The sequence below is a fragment of the Stegodyphus dumicola genome, chromosome 3, assembly GCF_044657685.1.
Source record: "Stegodyphus dumicola isolate Sdum_Otavi_A_Nest chromosome 3, ASM4465768v1".
NCBI lineage: Eukaryota > Metazoa > Arthropoda > Arachnida > Araneae > Eresidae > Stegodyphus > Stegodyphus dumicola.
Window position 1 is genome coordinate 27812863 of NC_140770.1, and position 24231 is coordinate 27837093.

General features: G+C 30.7%; 1 protein-coding gene across 2 annotated transcripts in view; it reads left to right on the top strand.

Annotated features, from left to right (window-relative positions):
* The first annotated feature begins 1932 nt into the window (after positions 1 to 1932).
* Positions 1933 to 24231, top strand: part of LOC118205439 (uncharacterized) — a 118686-nt gene continuing 96387 nt past the window's right edge. Inside the window, exons 1-3 of one of the 2 annotated variants that reach the window (XM_085812675.1) lie at positions 1933 to 2002; positions 2646 to 2814; positions 18524 to 18639. In XM_085812675.1, coding sequence (XP_085668801.1) covers positions 2680 to 2814; positions 18524 to 18639 — 251 coding nt within the window. In that variant the 5' untranslated portion in view covers positions 1933 to 2002; positions 2646 to 2679. Of the gene's footprint in view, positions 2003 to 2331; positions 2515 to 2645; positions 2815 to 18523; positions 18640 to 24231 lie in introns of those variants that run through there. The other variant, XM_085812673.1, reaches the window with a different exon arrangement.

Below are 24231 nucleotides of genomic sequence, written 5' to 3' on the forward strand. Positions count from 1 at the left end.
TCAATCTTTTCCTTTTTGAAGCCATGATAAATAGCATGTGTAAAAATAACACGTAAGTACAAAACTGCACTTCTTTCCCCAGTCCGAGCAAGAACTAAGAATGATACAAGTTTTCACTCCACGACAGTCTGAGATTCATGTCCTTGGCAGATGGCCTAGTCATCTCATCAAATTTTCTTTCCGATTGGTTCTATCTTGATTTGCCTTACAACTTGCTCACACTGTTTTCTGCCTCTACTGAGAACTGTAGTAAGAATAATTGGATTCTGAATTCTATGAATGTGAAATATTCTTTTGATTGCACCTCAGCTTGCTTTTTCCCAAAGTATTGTTCCCTTTTTTCCCAACTGAAAAGCAGTTTTTAGATTATTTTTTTCATTTTATTGTTCTCTTGCCACAAACTATCTTTCACTGAGCACAAATTTGCTTTTCAAACCTCAAAAGATTATTAACAAAGAGTATTTCTGTGTTTACTTATTCCTATAGTTCTATGTTATTTCTTAAACTGATTTTCAGTGACCCTTAAATAGGATATCCCTTAATAAGTGGTGGATTAAAATTAGAAGTGCCGAAGCGCTTTGGAAATATTAAATTATTAGTGTAATAATTAATGATTAGGATAATTGAAAAGTTAATATTAAAATTCAATCAATTATAAGGACATAAATAAAAATATAATAAGTTATTAAATAAATGGTAAATAATTAAGTAATAAAATAAAGTAATGTCTGTCTATGAGATGAATAGGTCTCGCCACAGTGTCTGGCGAGTGGCGTTTGCTATAGCAACAGGGCTAGTATATTTCAAGTAGGAGAGAACCAAGGGTTGTCAGTTCATCTTTAAATGTGCCAAGGTGGCAAACTGAAAAGCAAATCTTCAAGACAAACCCTACGGAAAATGGGTCAAGGTTCGTTTCTGCGGCAACAGACAGATGCAGACTAACAGGAGTGAGCTTTTCATATGATGGACAGACTGTAATGGACCTTGACTTATTTGAGGTTTCAGCTCGAATTACAATGTCACACAAAAATTTATAAATAGCTCAAGCGGTTTCCGGTTTAATTTAAGCTCTGAATATGTACTACTTCAAGGGGTGATAGAAATAAGGACCATTCTCTTTCCAGCACACCAATGAAAACCGTCAAAATCGTTAAAATAGCACTACTGAACATATAAAAACTGATATAAACAGTAAGAGAATATTGAAAAAATTTTCGCGGATGACTTGCAGGTATGAAAACGAAAGGAGAAGAGTCCAAAAATTTTCTGACCACGATATCTTCTCAGCTTCGAGCTTTGAGACAGAGTATATGACAGAGCAACAAATTTTCAACGAATCCGAGAGTTAGCTAAAAAAATGTATCAAGTGGCAATTCTAAAAAGGTTTGCAGGTGCTCTTTTTCGCGGGAACATGAACGAAAAATTTACTCGCGTTCAAACAAAAAAGTTACTTCCTGTCAATTCATTGTACTGACTGAAGAATAAGACTTTGATTTGTGAGTGGGGGCTGTTCTTTCCATAAAAGACTCGATCCTCTATCTAAAGATTTGTTTCCCAAGGGAAGACGACGAAGATCGTACTTTATTCTCGAGTGTCAAGATGTAGAAACATCCTCTTACTCGGCTTCTGATAAGCAATCTAGAGGCAAAAAAAGAACAGTGTATTAGGAGATGTGGGAGTGGGTGAGAAGAGAATCTGGAAAACCAAGGAAAGAGAAGCATGCATTCAGAAATTAGAATCGAAATTTAATATAATTTTATTATTAAAAATAAAATTTTCAAAATCAGATTTCTGCTGAAATCGTTGTTCAGTTACATTAAAGAAGTGTCGCAGCCTTCTTATTTAGGGCTGCGGTGAGCCCCGGCTAGAATTAAGATTTATGCCTAAAACTAAGAAGCACCGGAGCAGAGCTCCGGCGCAATTTAAGCTCTGCATTAAGGTCCCTATTCAAAGGGATCGATAGCAACAGAATTCTCCTTTAAATATAGGTGGTCCCTTGTTCGTAGGTGTCCCTTAACGAAAGTACTACTGTAGTAAAATATTTTGGACTTGTTTTTAATTCAACAACAGTTTAGCTGTATTGAATTTTGTCTCTTTTGTACACGAAACGTAAAAGTACCCTTAAATGTTGCATTCCGTGTTCTTACTGTTTTACTAAAATACTAAAATCATGTACTCGCGTAGATGTAGTTTTAATATTATGTTATTTCATAGATAATGTGTCTGGTGTGTAACAAAGCTTTAGGTGTGTATAGTAATTTAATGTAAACTAGTAAGAAAAAAATCTGTGCTAGCTGCGCGCCTTACCATTATCGATAATATATTGGAAGTCTGTTTTGGTTTCAAATAGAAATTGCGCGAAATATCCGTGAATTCTTTATATTTCGAGTTTTCTGTATGGCGAGTGTGAACTTTGTGAACCTGGCGGAATATTGAAATTATTCTGAATTTTGCAAAAATGGAAGACATTTCGGAATTTTTGTCTGAGACATTCAAAGCGTCGGTCGACTTTTCGTATGTTTTCGTTATATCTTTTAATTAGTATGGTATTTCGTGTTTAATGCAAGCGCCTTTTCAGTAATGTTTTCATGCTTTTCACGTCATATATATATATATATATATTTGAAAAATAATTTATATTTTAGATCTATCACAAAGGCTGATTTGAGAGCAAAGTATATGGAAAAGAATGGATTGTCAGAACTTAATAAAGAGGAAAAGAAGTTGTTTTCTTCTGCCGTAAATAAATTTCTTGTAGAAATTGTGATCCCTAAGATGAACAGTAATAATGCAGCTGTTAATCAACTGAGCAAAGTATGTGAATCATTTATATTTTTAAACAACATTATTCCTTTCTTGATATTAGAAATTTTAATACATGTGACCTTCGAATTGCTGGAAGGTTAAGCCCTCTGCACCCCCAGTTTGCAGATACGGATTTAATTTTTGCCTCCTTGTAAACTTAGTTTTTCACTGCTCCTGTATATCAGAAGCCTTATTAATAATAGATCAGTACACACTTTGCCTTGTGTATGGGCCGTATATTGTATTTCTTTTTTTTTTTTTTTTCCTAATAAAATGAGCTAGGGAAAAGAACAATATAAGGTAAAGGAATTACATTTACAATATTACACTGTATTTACTAATATGCAAGTTTAGGTTATCTGTTTATATATCAGTCATATCATTGCAAGAACATCTGTTAATACCTCCTTTTCGTACATTTTAAAATTTCTATTTATGTGGTACAAAATTTTAAAAGTTTTGTGAATTTCTGTTTCAAAGGATACCAAACATAAACTAATTTATATGTATCAATGTTGGAAATAAAAAAAGAATTTGCTTACACTTAAGTAAATTTATGCATTGATAAGAAAGAAATGGTTTATTTTTGCTCTAATAATGTTAAGGTAAGGATAGGCTATAAATTGAATCATTAGAATCATTCTAAAGTCTTTTATGGGATATGCTATTAGGTATGCTACAGGTCCAACATTCGATTAAACGGCCATTTTTCTGGCATGTTTTTAAGTTTTCAGTGACAGTAGTCAACTCATTCATATGCATGCCATACATGGATTTAGATGCTTTATATTCAACTATCGTTTTGTTGAAGAGTTTGTGCTGGTTGTAAAAATATAACTATTAGCCATACAAATTTTTATTTATTTAATTTATTATTATTTTATTTATTTAATTTAAGTGAAGATTTAGGGAATTTGACTATTTCTTTATTAGTTAACAATTTTATTCTGGATCTTTTTTTTTTTTTTTTTTTTAAATGATTTTAGTTTGGTAACCTTATATTTTTATGATGGGATTGTAAGTTATTTCTTTATTAGTCATGTGGTGTCTGTTTTGAGTGCTGTTTGTTAATTTTAAAGCTTCATATTTTTATATTTTTAAATAGCAAAAATAGAATTTTATTTTGAGATTTGCATTGTTTATGTGCATTATGGTGGGACTAAGCTCTCTCTCTCTGTTAAAGAAAATTTTTAAACATACATTAAAATATTTAAATAGGCACTGGATTAGTATGCAAAGTATAGCTGTAAAGACAGCATGATTCTTTCTGATTATCCATACCTTCACAAAAAATAGTTGGTGAGTATTGGCATCATTCAGAACTACGGAAAATATTTATTTTATATAAAAAATAAATAAATAAATAAAGCAGCCTGTTTCTGAATGAACAAAGACAAATTAAAATTTAAAAAAGTCTTAGAAAACAAAAGTAATCTGTCTTAATCAGTACAGTCCCAACCAGTCGAAGTAAGTGGTTCATAAATTGCAAAATTAAAGCATCAAAAGCATGGATAAATTCAAAAAAGTGCAAAAAATAAACAATTTTATACAATTATTTTGAGTCTCTTGAAAACAAAACTTACAAAAATAATAATCTAATATTTGAAAACAAAACCATATGGAAATTTAAAAGAAAATAGCATAAATCATAAATAAGCAATGAAACTTTCCAAAAACATGTGAAACAGAAATAATCCAACAAATGAAAAAATAAATGAAAATTTGATCAAAATATTTAAAATAAAAATAGATGTGGAATTTCTTAAAATTTGTAACAGAAGAGCAATAAAAGTTCTGAAATGAAAAAATATATTTGCCCGTATAGTAGCAAAGTTAAAATATGTAAAATAATAAATTTCAAAAACCTATAAATTTAAAACTGAGAAAACTCAGTAAGAACTTTGACTACTGTACACATTTTGGCTTCGCTATTATACTTTTATTTATTTATTTTATCTTGCATTATTACTCCACTTGTCGTTCTGTTAGCATTCAAATGGATTAAGTTTGAACTCTTTTTTACTTTGCATTATATATACATAAAATAAAAATTAGAAGATAAAGATTTTACTATCTGGGAAACAATTTTTGAAGAATTTTAAAAGGATTTAATTTGAAAACCATGAGAAACTTTTTATATGTGTCTATGTGTCTTAATAATTAATGGGTTTATAAGAAAAGTACTATATTATTAAAAATAGAATTGTTGCTGTCTGGTTATTTGCAAATCTGATTTCAGTTGCCATGCTTTAATATACTCTCAAAGGTATGCGTAACAGTAGTCAAATTACAAATGATGTGCATATATCATGCTCATCTGAGTACACACAGATTTATGCACTTTAGCTGTTGCAAAATCTGTCCTTACAGATTTTTGTTTTTCCTCATAAAATTTCTTGTTATTATAAAATTATCTTTTTTTCTTGTAGATGTATAGAATACTTGGCCATAAAGATAACCAAACGAATGTCTTTTGCCAAGTTGCCATTAAGTTAATGACTTTTTAGGGAAGTATGGGTAATCAGAAAGTGCTACAGAATGAAATTACTCTTCTTGCAGTTCTTTTATGACATCAGTCTCTTGATTTTTATACAGTGCAAAGTCTTTAATCCGGACCTCGAAGCTACAAACTTTCTGTGCATGTGTATATGCATTTACGCATGCGCATAATACCTTTTTAAGACATGGAAAGCCCATTGCCTGATCATTTGTAAAGCATTATGGCCCATTGTTAATTAAAAATTGTTAATTTTTATATTTGCCTCTCTAGTACAATTGATATAATAATATTGGGGACAACATCCCCAGTTAACTCAAAACCAGGTTAATCTGAAGGCAAATTCTAAGATCTGATGTAGTCAACACATGACCTTCTGCCAATTAATTCCATGATTTAAATAGCAACAAGCTCTAAATAAAGTGTCAAGTTATACTTTGCTTAAAACTGCTTGGTGTTAAAAACATGGGATATGTTGATTATTTAGAAATAAAATCTGATGTTTATAAACTTCATAGCTCAGTGTTAATTATAAACACAACTCATTTTTTATTAATCTATTCTCCCATGCAATGAATAATGATAACTATATATGCATAAGTACACATCCATTCTCATGCTTTGATTTGAAAATATCAGATCGATTATAGTGTACAGTCAAAAGTCGTTAATTCGGACACCCATAATCCGGAATGATCTATAATCCGGACCTCAAAGCTAAAAACTTTCTGCGCATGCGCCGCGTTGGCACATGCGCACAGGCGTTTTACGCGTGCGCATAAGACCTTGACTACTGCACGTATGCGTGTGCACAAGTGCAGAAATCGTTTTCGCCTGCGCATTTAATGTATAACGGACGGTGTAAGTTAAAATTATCTAATTATCTATTTCAGTTAATGTTAATGATTGCGTTGTTACTTAATCTTCGAATTGGATCGCGCTTATTATTTTTTGCAGACTGTAAGAGCAATTTTATAAAAGTAAACTTGAACTTTCGATTAAGTCAAATAGAATTTCCGATGCTGGAACTTCCAAAGGATCTACAAAACGAAAGTATGTTTCTATGTCCAACAAGCAAAAAGTGGAATTGCTGCAAAAAATGGATAAAGATATGAAGAATGTGACAGAGAGGTTAGTGAAAACGAAAAAATTTCGATTGACAAGTTAGTCAGTATCCTCGGCACAGCAATTAACGGGACTTGAACAGCAGAACTTTGTAACTGAACAAGAAATTATGTCTGTTTATAGAATTAAAGAGAAAGTATTATCACATAAAATGAAGCAACTTAAACAACTTACATTGAAAGAAATGTTTAATAAAGTAGATAAATATTAAGCTTTTTTTTTTTTTTTTTTTTTTTGTAAATTTTGATACCCTTTAGATCATAATTGTTCTTTATTTCATAAATTACGGTTTTATATTTTTAATTTTAGAATTTCTGCATGCCATCTTATGAAATTTAAACTGATGATCTATAATCCAGAAAAATCGATAATCCGGAATCGCCGAAGTCCCGACGAGACCGGATTGACTTTTGACTGTATATTACGATCATATAGTGTTTCAGATCTACGAATCAGTGACTTATTATAGTTATACCTGTTTATAATTAGAATCTTCAACAGTGTTAAGTACTGCCATATACAGTACAAAGTCTGTAATTCGGACGTCCATTATCCGGAATGATCTATAATCCAGACCTCAAAGCCACAGACTTTTTTTTGTATGCTTTACGCATGCACGTTTAATGTTACGGCATGCGCATTTAATGTTTCCGCATGCGTGTTTAGCACAAAAATCGAAGCAACTTGAACAACTTACATTAAAAAAAATGTTTAATAAAGTACACAAATAAATATTAAGCTTTTTTTTTTTTTTTTTTTTTTTTTTTTTTGTAAATTTTGGTACCTTTTAGATCAAGGATGTCAAACTCGCGGCCCACAACAAATATTTTTGCGGTCCGGCCAATATATCGGCAAATAATAATATATAATAATAATAAAATAACATATCGATGGAAAAAAAATGAAATGTTTACTGCTTAGTAATTAACGATAATTTATTCAGTGTTGTTAGATTACTCACAGCGAGCTGACACACACACTACTTAAATTACAAATGCGTGTGAGTAGCTTGCGTTCAGCTACCTTCGGCTTTTGGGTGACACGTGCACTCAGAACTTGTACGCATCCCCCGATAGCTGAATGTGGCCAAACTCATGGTCTCAGTTTTCCAATCATAGTTTTGTACGATTATATTGGTGCAGGCATGCACTTTGCTGTATTATTATTACTTAATTCATATTGTTACGGATTTCATAGTTATTTATTTATTTAGTTTTTTTTTATTTAGAATTGTAATTAGATTTGCTTCATGTTGCCTTAGCAACGCAGATGATTTTTGAAAAGACAGCTGCATTGGAAGGTTAAAAATAGAACAGCGCGTGCATTTAATACCTAATAAATAAATATATTGTAATTGCTGTTGCCATCCACAAAAATCCAGATATTTATAGATGTTTCCAGTATATTCAAGAAATTAATTATAAAGCTTATGAAAACCGAGAACAAACAACTCATCTCAGTAGTAGCTGTAGTTCTAGCGAACTGTTTGTTTACTTAATGTTGTGATTGATTTGTAGCGATTTCGCTGTGAGATAGAATTAGTTTCTCTGTTTTGAATTGATTTTTGCTAAACGTTTGACATTTTGTGATATTGTTAGAATATTTTGAATTGATTTTTGCTAAACGTTTGACATTTTGTGATATTGTTAGAATATTTTTGAAGAAATATTTCAGCATTTTGATTTATCTCTTGTGGAAAGAATAAATTTTTGTTAACTTTTTAACGTTAACCGTGTTTATTCCAGCCCTTTGTATTCAGTATGTCTATATCAAAACCAAGTGGTAGTAAATTTAAACGGCTGATCTTTGGAATATGGTAACAGGTAGTTTGGTGACATTTTGGAGGCGATAAAGGTTACTACCTAGGACTTTGGGAATAATGTGAGAAGTACTGAGTTCCGATTACGCATTATTTTGTGTGAGGGAAATGAGAGATCATGAGATATGTCATGTGACATTAATGGACGAATCACTGTTCTTTAATCAGAAAAGGGGGTATATTTGTAAAAATATCTGGTGTACTTTATAGCAGTAGTTTCATTTTATGTTCTGTGAAACAGTGTTGTTTAATATTTGGATCGCATGGCTGTATATAAAGTAAATCCGAAACTTTTATTGCGTTTATGTGTAATTGAAAAGAATTGCTTAATTGCGGATAAGTATGAATGTCCGATATGTGGGAATGAAATGAGATTGTGTGAAAGGAAGGATATTACAGATAGTTTAAATGGCGGTGCAAGAAACCTGGTGAAAATGGACATTTTGTGATCCACCATGCACTCAAGATTCTGTAGAAGATTAGGTAAGTTAGTATTTTTAATTATTTGAGGATATTATTTTTATGCATTGTTCTAAATGTAAGGAGTAAATAAATTAATATGGTATTATTGTAAAATTGTTATTAGCAATGATTTAGTTTAAAGTAATTAGGATTGTAAGCTAATTTTTATTAATTTAATGTATGTGCTTATTTATATTTTAAGTAGTGTTTTTTTAATTTAATTATATTTTAATTTAATGATTGTGATTTTGAGAATTATATGTTTATAGTATTTTGGAATACGTTTGAGTAGAAGTAAATGTGCATGGAAAGAATTTAAGTATTTGACACTAAGTATTTATAATCATTTTTAATGTTTTGTTATAAATTCGTTGGTGACGTTTATAATAGATAATTTAGAGGTAAAAGTTTTTGGATATTTTATTTATTTTATACGTGCAAATGTCCATCCTTGGAAAGGGTATATACTTTTTCGAGATCAGGTAATTTCATATATGTCCTTTTTACCAAATTTAAAGATTCACAAAATTTTCATTCATTTTCGTGAAATTTTTCTAATTTATGAGAAAAAAGCAGTGTACATGGATATAGTGAAGAGTGTGCGCAATGCCATTTTTGTGCAATTTTGGGATGTTTTTTTAAGTAAAAATAAGTCGACGTGTACATGGTTTAGTGATATTTTAATTAAATGATAGCTATTTTGTGAATTTTATGTGTTGTAGGAATTTGGTATACGTTTCAGTTGAAGTAAACGTGCGTGGAAATAATTTAAATATTTGACACTAAGTATTTGTAATGTTTGCGGTATGAATTCGTTGGTGACGTTTATAATATAATAGATAATTTAGAGGTAAAAGTTTTTGGATATTTTATTTATTTTATACGTGCAAATGCCCATCCTTGGAAAGGGTATATACTTTTTTGAGATCAGGTAATTTCATATATGTGCTTTTTACCAAGTTTAAAGATTCGCAGAATTTTTTTGCATTTTCGTGCAAATTTTTGTAATTTATGAGAAAATAGCAGTGTAGATGGATAAAGTTAAGAGTATGTGCAATGCCATTTTTGTGCAATTCTGGAATGTTTTTTTAAGTAAAAATAAGTCGACATATAAATGATTTATGTGTATGTGCTATTCTGAAAAACGCGCAAGGAGTTTGCGATTGTGCACTTTTTTCCAATTTTGCAGTTGATAATTGTCATGATTAAGCAGTTTTGTTACATAAAATTTCTAGCATAAGTGTAATTCGGCTAGTAGATTGTTGGAAAAAGTGTTCAGTAAATAAAAAGAAAAGAAACGTCTTTACTTCGTGAAGACAAAATGGCGATGAAAAAAAAAAATAGAGCATTGCTGTAGCAGAGTTGTCGCCAAAAAATCGCCAAGTTACCATAATCCAAAGATCAACCATTTAAACGAAAAATCGCTGACAAACATAGAATATTCCAAGTAAAATGGGAATTAGAATATTTTTGCAGCGAAATAAAAGATAAGATAATCTGCTTGATATGTAATAATACTATTAATGTACCAAAGTTATATAATATTAAACGTCATTACGAACAACACAAATCGAAATATAACAATTACGAAGGATTAATAAGAGAAGAAAAGTTGAAAGAGCTCAAGTTAGGAATAAAAAAGCAACAGTCCATGTTTAGTAAAGTATTGCAAGAAAGTGAAGCGGTGGTACATGCAAGCTACGTCTTGTCCGAGTTGATAGCTAAACATTCGAAGCCTTTTACTGACGGTGATTTCATCAAGGAATGCCTAATGAAAGCTGGAGAAATTGTTTGTCCTGGAAATGTGAAGGCTTTTCAATCAATTTCATTGTCTCGAAATACAGTTGCGGAAAGAGTTACTGATTTAGCCGCGAATTTAAGTAATCAGATCAAAGCAAAATCATCTAGTTTCGAAAGTTTCTCCATTGCCTGTGACGAGAGCACGGACATTAATGGCAAAGCTCAATTAGCAGTGTTTCTTCATTCTTGTGACAAGAATTTTAACATTTTTGAGGAATTACTGGAAGTAATACTGATGCCCGGTACTACCACAGGAGAAGATATATTTACTTGTGTTTTTGGACTTCTGCAGAAATACAATCTACCTTTGGCAAAATTAAATTCTGTAGCTACAGATGGCGCTCCATCAATGACGGGGAAAAACAAGGGCTTCGTAGCATTACTAAGAAAAAAAATTTAGTGAAATTCACGGTTCAAACATTCATCATATGCATTGTATTATACATCAAGAAGTTCTATGCACGAAAGTAATAAATATGGAGAATGTTTTGTCACATATAAAAAAGTTATAAATTTTATAAGATCTCGAGGTTTAAATCAGCATCAATTCACTGCTTTCTTAAGTGAGTTAGATAGTGAATATTCGGATTTGTCCTACTATACCGAGGTACGCTGGTTATCTTGCTCCAAGATTCTCAAACAATTCTGGGATTTGAAAGAAGAAATATGTCAGTTTTTAAAAACAAAAAATCAAGACGTAAGTTTGTTTTACAATCCAATATGGATACAAGATTTATCTTTCTTGGTTGATATAACCAAACACTTAACCGATTTAAATTTATCGTTACAAGGAAAAGATCATATCATTACGAACATGTTTGGCATAATTAAAGCATTCAAATGTCAACTAGTTCTTTGGGAAAAACAACTTAAAAATGAAGATTTGATGCACTTCCCGATGTGCAGCATGAACAAATCAAGTTTAGATGATACTTGTTCGTATCAAAAATACGCAGAAAAAATTGAAAATTTAACAACTGAATTTGAAATGAGGTTTAATGATTTTAGTTCCCTCGAAGACAAATTTATTTTGTTTTCTTCGATTTTCTCGATAAGTATTGACTCAGTACCCAGCCATATGCAAACTGAGGTGATCAAGATTCAATGCAACTCAAATTTGAAAGCAAAATTCATTGAAGTTGGTGTGCCTGAATTTTACAAATATTTAACAGCCAGGTTTGAAAATACTCGAAAATTCGCATATGAAATTATTTCCATGTTTGGTAGCACTTATCAGTACGAGCAGTTATTTTCAGTCATGAAAGGTAATAAGTCTCCTATTAGAAACCGTGTTAATGATGCTCACCTTGGCTCAGCGTTGAAAGTTATCGCTGCAAACAAAATTTCTCCCGAAATAGGAAAGATAATAGCAGAGAAGAGATGTAAACATTAAATTTTTCTTGTTCTTTTCTATATATATATATATATATGTTTATTATTGTATTATTCGAAATAAATCTACGTTTCTATCAATATTGATTTTTTTTTTTTTTTTTTTTTTTTTTTTTTTTGGCGGCCCGCCTAAACTTAAACCTTGTTTGTTTGGCCCAAGTGTACCTATGAGTTTGACATCCCTGCTTTATATCATAATTGCTTTTTATTTCATAAATTACGGTTTCCTATTTTTAATTGTATAATTTCTGCATGCCATCTAACCAGATTTAAATTGATGATCTATAATCCGTAATCGTCGAAGTCCTGACGAGTCTGGATTACAGACTTTGTACTGTATTTCTTTTTGAGTTAATAATATCAGTGTTAAATTTTTTTAATGGGATCACCAACGTTTTTGTCATTTTAATTTTCTTTGCAGTTATGCCACATAACATTCAACAATAACATAAAATCAGCTTTAGAATTCCTGATAAAGTGTAAATTATTGCCACGGATTTCTTTTTATATTCACTATGTTATTTATATTTGCGATATTAGTTCTTTAAAAACAATACATTTAATTGCTTCATAATGAGAGCTTGTTTTCGTAATAAAATTATTCTTGTTGCATTTTGCATAATTCACAGTATCCATTTAATGCTTATAAATGTAACATGTTATTTTCAACTACATACCTATTTTAGATAACAAATTTTAGAAGTTTTGGATTATCTCTTAATATATTCATTATGAAAGTCTTCAGAGTTTCAAGTAAAGTATCACTTGCATTTCATCAGTTGTAGCCAAAATCTAATATATTGTTCCCATGTGTATAAAAGTCTTAAATACTAAAATTGAAAAATTTTTTAATTATTTTTAGTATACTGTTTCATTCAAAATTGTTATGGGCTTCGTGTTCACTTTCCGGTCGCCAAATCCTTTGTTCTGCTGCGACTGAAGTTATGTGGCATGTATTTGTTATACACTGGAACATTGTTTGTCAGTCTTATGCAAGGTTTGATGGTACATGCAACATTTTTTTTTTTTTTTTTAATCTGATACCCTAATTTATATTGAATGGACACTGTAGTGAATCGTGAACTTTCCTTTGAAAAGTTAAATGCATTAATTGCAAGTAAACAAGAAGACAATTGTTTTTATTTTTCACAAGAAAAGTACTCTATAATACAATCTGAAGTGATTTCTGCAAAACTAAAATGTACCACACCTTTGGATTACAGGCAATTAAAACGCTTTGACATTTTAAAAATTAATGATGAAAAAATTAACTGTATCCTTAAAACTAGGAGAAACAAATATTCAGTATTATGTTAATAATGATGGATTGTTTAACATACTATTTGAAAGTCACTCTAGAATAGGCCACAGAGGAAGAACACATATGTTTAAAGATCTGTAAGGTAAATACAAAAATACTAAATATGAAGTTGTAATGTTGTATTTAAATTTATGTAAGCAATGCCAAATGAAGTATAGTGCACCTAAGAAAGGTGTTGTGAAACCAGTGGTCAGTTCTGAGTTAAAAGCAAGATGTCAAGTTGATCTGATAGATCTGCAGCCACAAGGGGATGGCAAATATAAGTTCATATGATGTATCAAGATAATTTAACTAAGTTTGTCCAGCTACAACCATTGAAAACTAAGACATCTGTAGAAGTAGTGTATCATCTTCAAATATTTTAACATTTGGTGCTCCAGCTATATTGCATTCAGATAACGGTAGTGAATTCAGTAAAGTCATATCTGAACTATGTGCTATGTGGAAAGATGTTAAGATAGTTCATGAAAAGCCTTGTCATAGTCAAACACAAGGCTCAGTTGAAAGGGCTAATCAGTATATACAGAATATGTTATCTGCATGGATGAACAGTAACGATACAAATAAATGATCAGATGGTTTGCCCTTTGTTCAATTTGCCAAGAACAGTACATATCATGGAGGAATACCCCAAAGTCCTTATGAAGCCATGTTTGGCATTAAACTATGAAGAGGCACAGCATCATCTTTTTTGCCTGGCAAACAAATTGCAAATATTGAAACCGAAGAACAACTTAAAGAAATTGCTAATACTTTTGAAACCGAAGAACAGCTTAAAGAAACTGTTAATACTTTTGAAGAAAATCTGAGCAGTGGCCATGCCGAAAACCATAGTCCAAAGTAAAATATTAAAGACGACCTGCAACCTACCACATCTTCATATCAAGCCCTGACTGAACAACATGAGTTAATTTCTATAAAAAAGATCGGCTGCAAAAGAGAATCTTCTGCTGCAAGCAACAAAAATGTTATAAACCTAAAAAAAAAAAAAAAAAAAAAAACTTCTGCTTAAATAGGTGATACCGTACGAATACAAGTCCCTGATGCGACCATGGTCATACAGATAGCCGAAATGTGTTGGCTGTTGTTGCAATAGAAGACTGACTTTTATAAACTAGCAAATAAAAATAGCTCCTGCAAGCAACTTTATGCCCATAATAGAGTTTCCAACTCTCCCGATTTTCAACCGCTCTCCCGCCAACCCGATTTACAATGTATTTCTCACGATTTTTATAGGACTCTGCTTACTACTTCAAGCAATTGAATTTTCTCTATATTATATCTGAAACAAAACCTTGCGAATCAGATGAGAATTTCTGCTTTGGGAGTGAGATCATACATATCCAGAAACGTCGTTCTCCAATGAGCAACGAGCTCCACCGCGTGTCTTCTGTCATATATTAGCCAATGAGCACAAAGCAAGCTCAAGGCTGTTATTTGGATGTTCTTTAATTATTTCGTTCATCTTGTCCCGAGTTGTGTGAGTAGACATTCCTTCAGTAAAAAAGTTTTAGAAATTATGATCTTTTGTTATGTCTGCGAGAAAGGTGAAATACTCGTGTACATTTCAAAAATCGTACACAGTTGTCTTTCCTTCCATTATTTCTTCAAGGAAATATAATATATTTGCAATGTATACCTTCTGTCGTTGCGATTTTTCGATTTCGCATGGTGGAAGTTCTCAAACATGTGCGTACACAAAAACACAAGGAAAACATGAGTTGTTTTGAAAAAAATGAAAAATTAAATTTTTCTTCGGAAACAAAGAACCAAAAAGTTATTAATGCATAATGTCTGTTCTCTGCCTTTTTACTCTAGCACAACCTGCCACTTAATGCATCGGATCACGCTGCAGCTTTATTTAGAAAAATGTTTCTCTGATAGTGAAATCGCTAAGAAATACTCAAGTGCAAAGCCCAAAACAGGTGCTATTGTTAAAGAAATGGGTTTGAAAAATAAATATTCAGTTATTGATTGCATTAAAACAGCTCCATTCTGCCTCTCTATGGATGGAAGCAATAATACCGATTCAAAACTGTATCCAATTGTTGTTTCTTTTTTTTACTCCAGAGTCTTCAGAAAGTGAGTGCAGTTTACTTTCTGTTCCCACTTTAGAAAGACATTCGACAGGCTTTAATATAGCACAGCAAATTATTAAAACTTTAAAAGAAAATGCAGTCCCTCTAGATAATTGCTTAGTACTTGGTGCCGATAATGTACCAGTAATGGTAGGCTTGAAGACTGGTGTTGCAGGCATCTCAAGAAAGGAAAATTCAGATTTGCAGTTTATGAGATGCACCTGTCGCCTCTTAAATTTAGCAGCTGAAAAAGGGGCAGCTTCTTTACCAATAAATGTGGATGAACACATTGTTGATATTTATTATTATCTTGAAAGGAGTTCTAGAAGGAAGGGAAAATTAAAACAGTTCCAACAGCTGCCATAATACTGAAATGAGAAAAATTTTGAAATATGCGTATACACACTAGCTGTCTTTAAAGAAATGCTTATCTAGAATCCTCGATCAGTGGTACCCACTTCTTGCATTTTTTAAAGAAGTAAATGCTTTGAGAGTTAAGATAAAAGGTTCTTTTGAAAGTTATAAAATGCCTAAAGTAAATGGAGATTTAGTTACTTCTTCCATTGTTAAAAATAGGTTTTAGAAAAATAAAGTAATTTCTGCACCATTCGGCAATTCAACTGGCAGTTCTCAAAATAATACTACAAAATATAAGTGTAAAGCTGATACAAATTTCTCTCAAAATAAAAAAAAAAAAAGTTTCTCAACACATGAAACATTTTCCGATTACTGTAAGTTTATCTTGTGAAGAACGAATATTTATGTTTTTTTTTTTTTTTAACCTTAACAAAGCTTTTTGCTTTTTTTTTACAATTCATTTTGCCATCATTCGATGTTCTTAACACAGTTCTACAAAGCAGAATTCCATTAATTCATGTTTTGCAATCAATGATTTATGATCTGTTTAAAGACATTTTATCAAAGTTTGTAAAACCAGTCTGTGTTATGTCTTGTAATTTTATATATGATGTAATTTATGGTGAAATAGAAAATCAGAAGAAAGAAGAAGATTTGGTAATAGGAGCTGCAACTATAAAAGTAGTGGAAGAACTTTCAGAAGAAGACAAAATAAGTTTTATCTTCATGTTAGAAGTTACTTCTGTCGAGTATGTGATTACATACTACATAAATTTCCAGTCAGCGATGAAGTGATTTTGCATGCTAAAGTTGCTGATGTTTCTGCTTAAGCAAATGCATCTTTTTCTGATATAAGGTACTTTTTTAACAGATTTCCTGTATTACTTCATTTAGTCATGAAAGATAATGATATTAATGTTGCCACTGATAATATTGCAGTCGCAATTTTGCAGTTTACAATTAGAAAACTTGGATGGAGTTATAAAATCAGCTAGGATTGACACCCAGTGGAGTTTAATTGGAAAACTGAAAGGTGCTGATGGAATTTTAAAATATAGTAAACTGTCTAGAATTATGTTGCCCATCTTGACAGTTCTCCATAGTAATGCAGAGTGTGAGAGGATTTTCAGTGTTGTTGCGAAAACGAGGACTAAATTTAGATCTAATATTAGTGATGACACATTAGAAACACTTTTATTAGCAAAAGCAGGCCTACGTGGCAATTGCTATGAACAAAATTATGAAGTTTCTTAACGAAAGCAAAATCTGCCACTGTTCACAACATTTGTATGAAAATTGATTAAAGTGTCCTTTTTTCTCTTTTTTTTTTTTTTTTTTTTTTTTTTTCCTTAAATGATGCAAGTAATAAATTTTTTTATGTGTAAGGTATTTTGTGTTGCTTGCATTTAAGAATTAGTAACTATTTAAAGTTAATTCATTATTAAAAACTATATTTTTATCATTTAAAAAGTCTTTTTTAACATTGTGAAAAATCTCCTGATTTCTTAAAAAAATCTCCTGATTTTTGAGTGTCATAGGTTGGCAATTATGCCATAATCAGTTTGTAATTTGTAAAGAAAAGATACTTTCCATAGATGAGATTTCTTTTCAAGAATTCAAGAAAGGTCACTGAGAGAAGCAGCTGCAGCTAATTTGAGAAGTGGAGGGCAAGGCTATATGTGCTGACAATGCAAACGGAAATGTTCCACAACTAAATGCAGTTGTAAAAGCAAGGAACTCTTTTGTGCAATTTAAAATGTCATAAAAGTTTAAGTTGTTGCAATAAAATTTCAATCCCATAATTAAGTAAAGTTTTTTTATTATTATTTTATTTTCTCATTTAGAATGTACTGTTTAAATTCAAAAGTTTTTTTTACCTGGGCTGTTACTCAAGCTTTTTTGTATTTTGAAATATGCAGTTTAAATGCAAAATTAGGGGAGGGGAAAGAAGTTATTTAGTGGCTACATTTAACATTAAATGCTTAACATTTATCCAAGCACAACTGCTGTCATTATTAAGAAGGTAGTAATATTGATTGTTAAGAAGGCAAGTAATAATTCTTCTCACATAAGAATTTAAAGCTACATATTCCGCAATGAAAATGTCTCTACAGAGTTACGAACAATTTTTGTCACCCGGAGTGGTTACTCCTTTCAGTATGACAGACGAAAAAGTTACATAACCCTTGTAAAGTTTTATCATTTATCTTTAGTCCAAAAGGGCCTTGTCTCTGAAGGACTATTGTTTTCATTTTGTGATTTTGCGTTGATTCACTACAAACTGCGAATCACTTTTCAAACAGTTGCCACAAAGTATTATCGCCCTGTGTTATATTTACAGAAATGAAATAATGAAAAATCTGCATAAATGTATGTCTATTTCTCGCATTGTGATAAAACAATGGTACATAGAGCCATCGAATTTTGAATGGTGTAATCATCCTATGAATATGGGCATGTGGAAGACCAAATTTGAAAAACTTTAATGAATTTTTGAGTAACAAATCAACGAATTAAAAGCGAGCAATGGCAACCCTCTACGGAGGGGGGAAAAACCTTTTTTATCTCTAGCACGTGAAACTGTGTATCGGAAATTCTAAAGGCATGCTCATTTTTAAAATTATTTTGCGACATTGCTGTTGAACTGAATTTTATGGTTTAAGTGCAAAGAACATGATATTTAATAAGTAAAGGTAACAAACACACAAAATGTAAAAAAAAAAAAAAAAAACCCTGACATAATTTAAAAAAAAAAATCTGAATTTTTTTTTTTTTTTTTTTTTTTTTTTTTTTTTTTGTGTGTGTGTGTGTGCGTGTGTGTTTTAAATTATATGTCACTATTACAATATTATTTCATTTCCTATTAGGATAAACCATCAGATGAAACTTCAAAGAATGAAGAAGAGTGTTCCAATGGAATTATTAAGAAGGGAGTAGTTGAAAATGCAAAAGTGCAAGAAAATAATAATGACAGTGATTCAGAGTAAGTTAAATATATCAAATTGTTTAAAAAATTTTATTGCAAATTAAGTGATAACTTTTTCTCCTGAATATTTCTTCAAGAAATCAGTATACAGTACAAAGTCTTTAATTCGGACGTCCATAATCCGGAATGGTCTATAATCCCGACCTCAAAGCTACAAACTTTCTGTGCATGCGTAATGTTTACGCATGTGCATAATACCCTTATGCATGCACATATGCGTTTACGCATGTGCGTTTAATGTATAATAGACGTTATACGCTAGGCTAAAATTATCTATTTCAGTTAATGTTGCAAATTGCACTGTTCCGTAATCTTCTAATTGTATCCGGCTTATTATTTTTTGCAGACTGTTAGAGCAATTTTATAAAAAGTAAGCTTGAACTTTCGATTATGTCAAAAAAAGTTTCCGATTCTGGAGCTGCTCAAGGATCTACAAAGCGAAAGCATGTTTCGATGTCCATCAAACAAAAAGTGGAATTGCTGCAAAAAATGGATAAAGGCATGAAGAAAGTGACAGAAAGGTTAGTGAAAACGAAAAAATTTTGATTAACAAGTTAGTCGGTATTCTCGACACAGCAATTACAGGACTTGAACAGCGGAACTTTGTAACTGAACAAGAAATTATGTCTGTTTATAGAATTAAAGAGAAAGTATCAGCACAAAAAATGAAGCAACTTAAACAACTTACATTAAAAGAAATTTTTAATAAAGTAAACAAATAAATATTAAGTTTTTTTTTTTTTTTTTTTTTTTTGTAAATTTTGGTATCCTTTAGATCATAATTGCTCTTTATTTCATAAATTACGGTTTCATATTTTTTATTTTATAATTTCTGCATGCCATCTTACCAGATTTAAATTGATGATCTATAATCCGGAAAAACCCCTAATTTGGAATCGCCGAAGTCCTGACGAGTCCGGATTAAAGACTTTGCACTGTATTGTACAAATGAAGAATCACAGTTCTAGGAATTTAATATTTGATGTTTTTTATGATGTATGGTTTCAGATGAATTATGATTTTTGCCGTTATGCAGTGGCCAAAATTATTTCAAAATGGCTCAATAATTCAGGATTTTTAATGCTGTATTTGTTCACTGAGAACAAAGTGTATGTTATCTTTTCTATAAAAATATAAAGTGAGAAATTTAGAACTAATATTAACTGCTATGACTTTGAAAACCCCTACACGACCCTGCCACTCCAGGAAATCTACAAAAGTCCTATAGAAATGACAGAATTTTTTTCTGAAATACTTATTATACTGGATTTACAAAAATGGAAAGAATTTCTGCAGTTTTCACTATGCAATAACTAATTCCAATGGGAAGTTCATATTCCACTCATATTTGTAACCTATTTCTATTTTCTAAAGAATTTAAATTCCTTAAAAGCCTTTCTGATAACAATTTCAGTAAATTTGAGCACACTTATTCAATTTGAGCACATTGATGACATTATTACTTTCAACAATTTTAATCTCATCAAAAACAGCAACATCTACCCAAATTGTCTCAAATTAAATAAAACCAATAAAAACCAAACAGAAATAGTTTATCTTGATCTAAGTATTCATAAACTAAAGGAAATTAAACTTTTTGATAAAAAGAAAAGATTTTAATTTTTCTACTAATAAACTTATTAATTGGAATTCTATCATATCTAAAAAAGTTATTGCAAATACTATTTTTAACCAAATTAGTAGAATTAAAAAAATTTACACTGAAATAGAAACACAAAAAAAGAAATTCTAATTCTCATCAATATTTAAAAGATAATGAAATTCCTTTAAAATTCATTAATAGTATGTTAAAGAAATCTGGAGTAGTCTACACCCTATAATAATTTTTAAAAGTATGAATTTTTTTTATCAGAAAGCTCCAAAAGAGAAGGATGTTTTAAAGGATATATAGTTTTTTTTTAAACTATTATTATTACTATTCTGTTACTAACATGGCCTTATATATTTTCAAAGTCGTCATGAGAAGCCCATGAGGTGAAGACTTTTTACTTTAACATAGTTCCTTTACTTCCTTTTTCAACTCTTTCTGTAATTTTAAAGTACAAAATTTAAAAAACTAAAATTCAGCTTTATAGATATATTACTCATATCTACAAAACAATTATTAAAAACTGTTTGATCATTTTTCGGATAACTTTTTGAGTTTTTTTAAGAATTAATTGATTGTAAAATTTAATTATAGTTTTACACTAAGATCTTACTTAAATTTCATTCAATTAATGTGCAGTCTTTTTCTTTGACTAAAAAATTAAATTTTCCTTGAAATATTTAAAAGTTTTTCTTTTGGTTTCAAAACTACATATTACGTACAAGATTTTAGCCTTTTGAGCGATTATGTTCGAGCCAAGGTTTTTTAGTTTCGCCAATGAAGCCAAGATGGCAAACTTATACGTACCTTTCTGTTTCCACTCTCATGTTTAAACTGGAGTCTAATGAGAGTGATGGAAGTTCTTAATTACTTTTTATATGTTCTAAATGGTTTTTTTTCAACTACCTCGGAATTCATTGGATTATCTGTTTAAAGGTAAACATTTTGATTTAAAAGTTTTTCACTGAAGTATTTTGTTTTTTACTTTTGTTTTTCACTTTCGTTTTCAATTCTTTTAAAAAGGTAGAATTCTCTTTATTTAAGATTACTGTATTTTTTCCTAATTAGAATTTACTTTGTTTTATCTTTGCTTTGAGGAAGGGCCAGAATTTTCGTATGAACTATTATAATTAAAATACATTGAAATGGTTCATCAGCTAATTCTGGTTACAGAAAAGCAAGGATTTTTGTAGAAGAGCAATTTCAATTAAATTCAAAGTTCCTCCTACCTGATGAAGTGACATTGAGGTTGATTGACTTATTGAATTCCTCATCTGTTTTTATTCATTTTTTTTTTTTTTTAATTTCATGAATTTTTTGAAGTTTTTGCTTGTTTGAAATGTTTTGGTTTCAACATTTTTAAAATTCTTTGTTGCATTTTTATGATTATTTGAAATTTATGAATTATGAATTTCAATTTCTCGTCTCTGTGAAATATTAGTTATAAATTTCTTGCTTTTTATCTTTAATGATAATTTTTCTGCAGCTTAATGTGTGAAAATACTAGGCATGTTTGTGTTTTGTTTTCAAAAGAATTGTTTTGTAATTATCTTTTTCTATATATATGTAGAACTTAATGATTAATTTCTTAGGCTCATTTTATGCAGGATTTTCCTGATAATTTCCTTTTTATAATCTATCAAAAGGAAAGGGGTTATATTTGTATAGTATTAACATTTATTAATTTATATTACTCTATAAAATCTATTTTATTACGTATATTTGTGTACATATTGGTTTTGTACAGTGCAAAGTCCTAAATCCAGATATTCAATATCCAGAGTGCTCTAAGGTGCCTTTGGATCACCAGCCAATAAATAAATAAATATAATAAAAAATATCCCATGTTCCTTTTCAAAGTCTAGGAATGGAGAATTTAGTAACTGCTGGTCTAGAATTCACACCATGACCAGCAGTAGTAGTGCGTTGACTTTGTATTGATGTTGGCCAGGATCATACTTTTGGGCCTCGAGTAGTTGTGGAGAACTCACATAATTAAGGGTATGCATTTTGCCACCAGGTGCAGATTCTGAGAGTCCTCAATTCTGCTGCCTGGTACCTCTTTAAACTCTAAAAAAATTTCCGGCTTTCAGTTCTACTGTCCAGTACCTTTCCTAAATTGTGAAAATTCTGCCATCCCCATTTTTTGCTCTTCTAAATTCTAAACATTTTTTCCACTCTTAAGTTCTGACACCTGTTGCAGTCACACCATTTGCAACTGCAATAGTACTCACCTTGTGCAAGAGAGAGTAGTGTTTTTCTATGGGAACCAAACAATCAGGTAAGCCCCAATGTTGCCATATCTACATTTCATCTTACTAGATTTAAAATCCAGAAATTTCCAACATTGTCAAAGTCCTTACTATTCTGAATCTCAGACTGTATTGTATATTCATTGGCTTATATTGTTCAATGATATCATCTAGTGGCAAGTATGTTTTCTTCAATTATCTTTTTTCAAATGAGCTGTTGGGGGAGGATGCCTGCCTAGTCTTCACAATGAGAGTATCAGGTTATAAGTAAGTTATGCAAATGTTTTTTTTTTTTTTTTTTTTTTTTTTTTGTGTGTGTGTGTGTGTGTGTGTGTTTGTTATTTGTAAACTTTCTTTAATGTTCTTCCATACACCTTATTGAATAAAAATTAGACCATGAATAAAAATATTGTACACCATGGCAATATAAACAGTTCAAAATAAAATTAGTTTAACTGAAAATTTTGTTAAGATCTAACCTCTTAAAACTATACATATTTAGATCAGTGGTTTCCAACCTGTGGTACTCGTAACCCTAGGGGATATACAGTAGCTTGGCCAGGGGTACATAAAAAGTAGTCAGTGATGGCAGAAAGTTACAAAGTATAATAAATGCTGATTAAAAAGGAAAATACTTAGAAAATTTGAACTGTTGCTTAACAAAAGGAAATTAATTAAGGGAATGTAATGCAGCTTAATTTGCTGCCTGAAATGTATTCAAAAGCAGTATAGTTAGTAGAATCTAGAGATGGGCAAAACTGCTGTTTTATTTGATCAAATCAGTTTTATGCTTACTGAACTGAATCATCTTTTTTTTTTTTTTATGACTGCCGATCACTGACAATAGCCTTGATCAAAAACATCGGGAATGAGGAATGAAGAGAGGAAAGAATCGAATTAGCTTTGAGATCAGAAACAGTTAAGCAGGTCGGAGCTAAAAGAATCAGAGTAGGAGTCAGATTGAAAGAATTGATTCGATCAGACACAGATTGAAAGAATTGATTCGATCAGACACTACCTTCATGAACAGATATCTCTCCATAGCGCTTATTAACCACTCTTTATAACTCAGAACAAAACTGTAGTTTTACGATTTCCTAAAACTTACTTTTTACAAATGAACTAGCAATAAAATTCTAGAATGAAAAATTTTGAAAAAATTGGGAAAGGATAAAAATTAAATTCACTTTTAACAAGATAACAGTGTAAGAGAGTAAACATTTTTTCATCCCTAAAATGGGAAACGAACTTACTTGACACGCTTACAACAAGAATTTTTTATAAGTAAATTTTTAAGAGTTCCATGTTCTTTTTCTTTCTCCCCCCCCCCAAAAATCTAGTGTTTCCTGTCCAATAATGTGAATCAATTCGTGAACCAATAGCACATCTATATTCCTGGCACGCTTCCAACAAAATTTTTAAAAGGTTGGGAACTCCTGATTTGTATAACTGAAGACTATTGTATTTTAGTTTAATAGTTTCAAATGCTTAGCATTATTATTTTTAAGTAATTTTTGTTCCATTATCTCTGAAAGATGTTAAATGGATTAAGGTATGGTTTTTCACCTTTAAGTAAATAGTTCAGGTTGTATTCCTGAGCACTTAGAGATTTTTTTTTTGAGTGATGGCAGCAAAAAAAGAATCTAGATCAGAGATTTTGACAATTTTCTTGAATATGAACAACAGCATGTTGACTTTGCAAATTTTTCCCTCACCAGATATGATGAA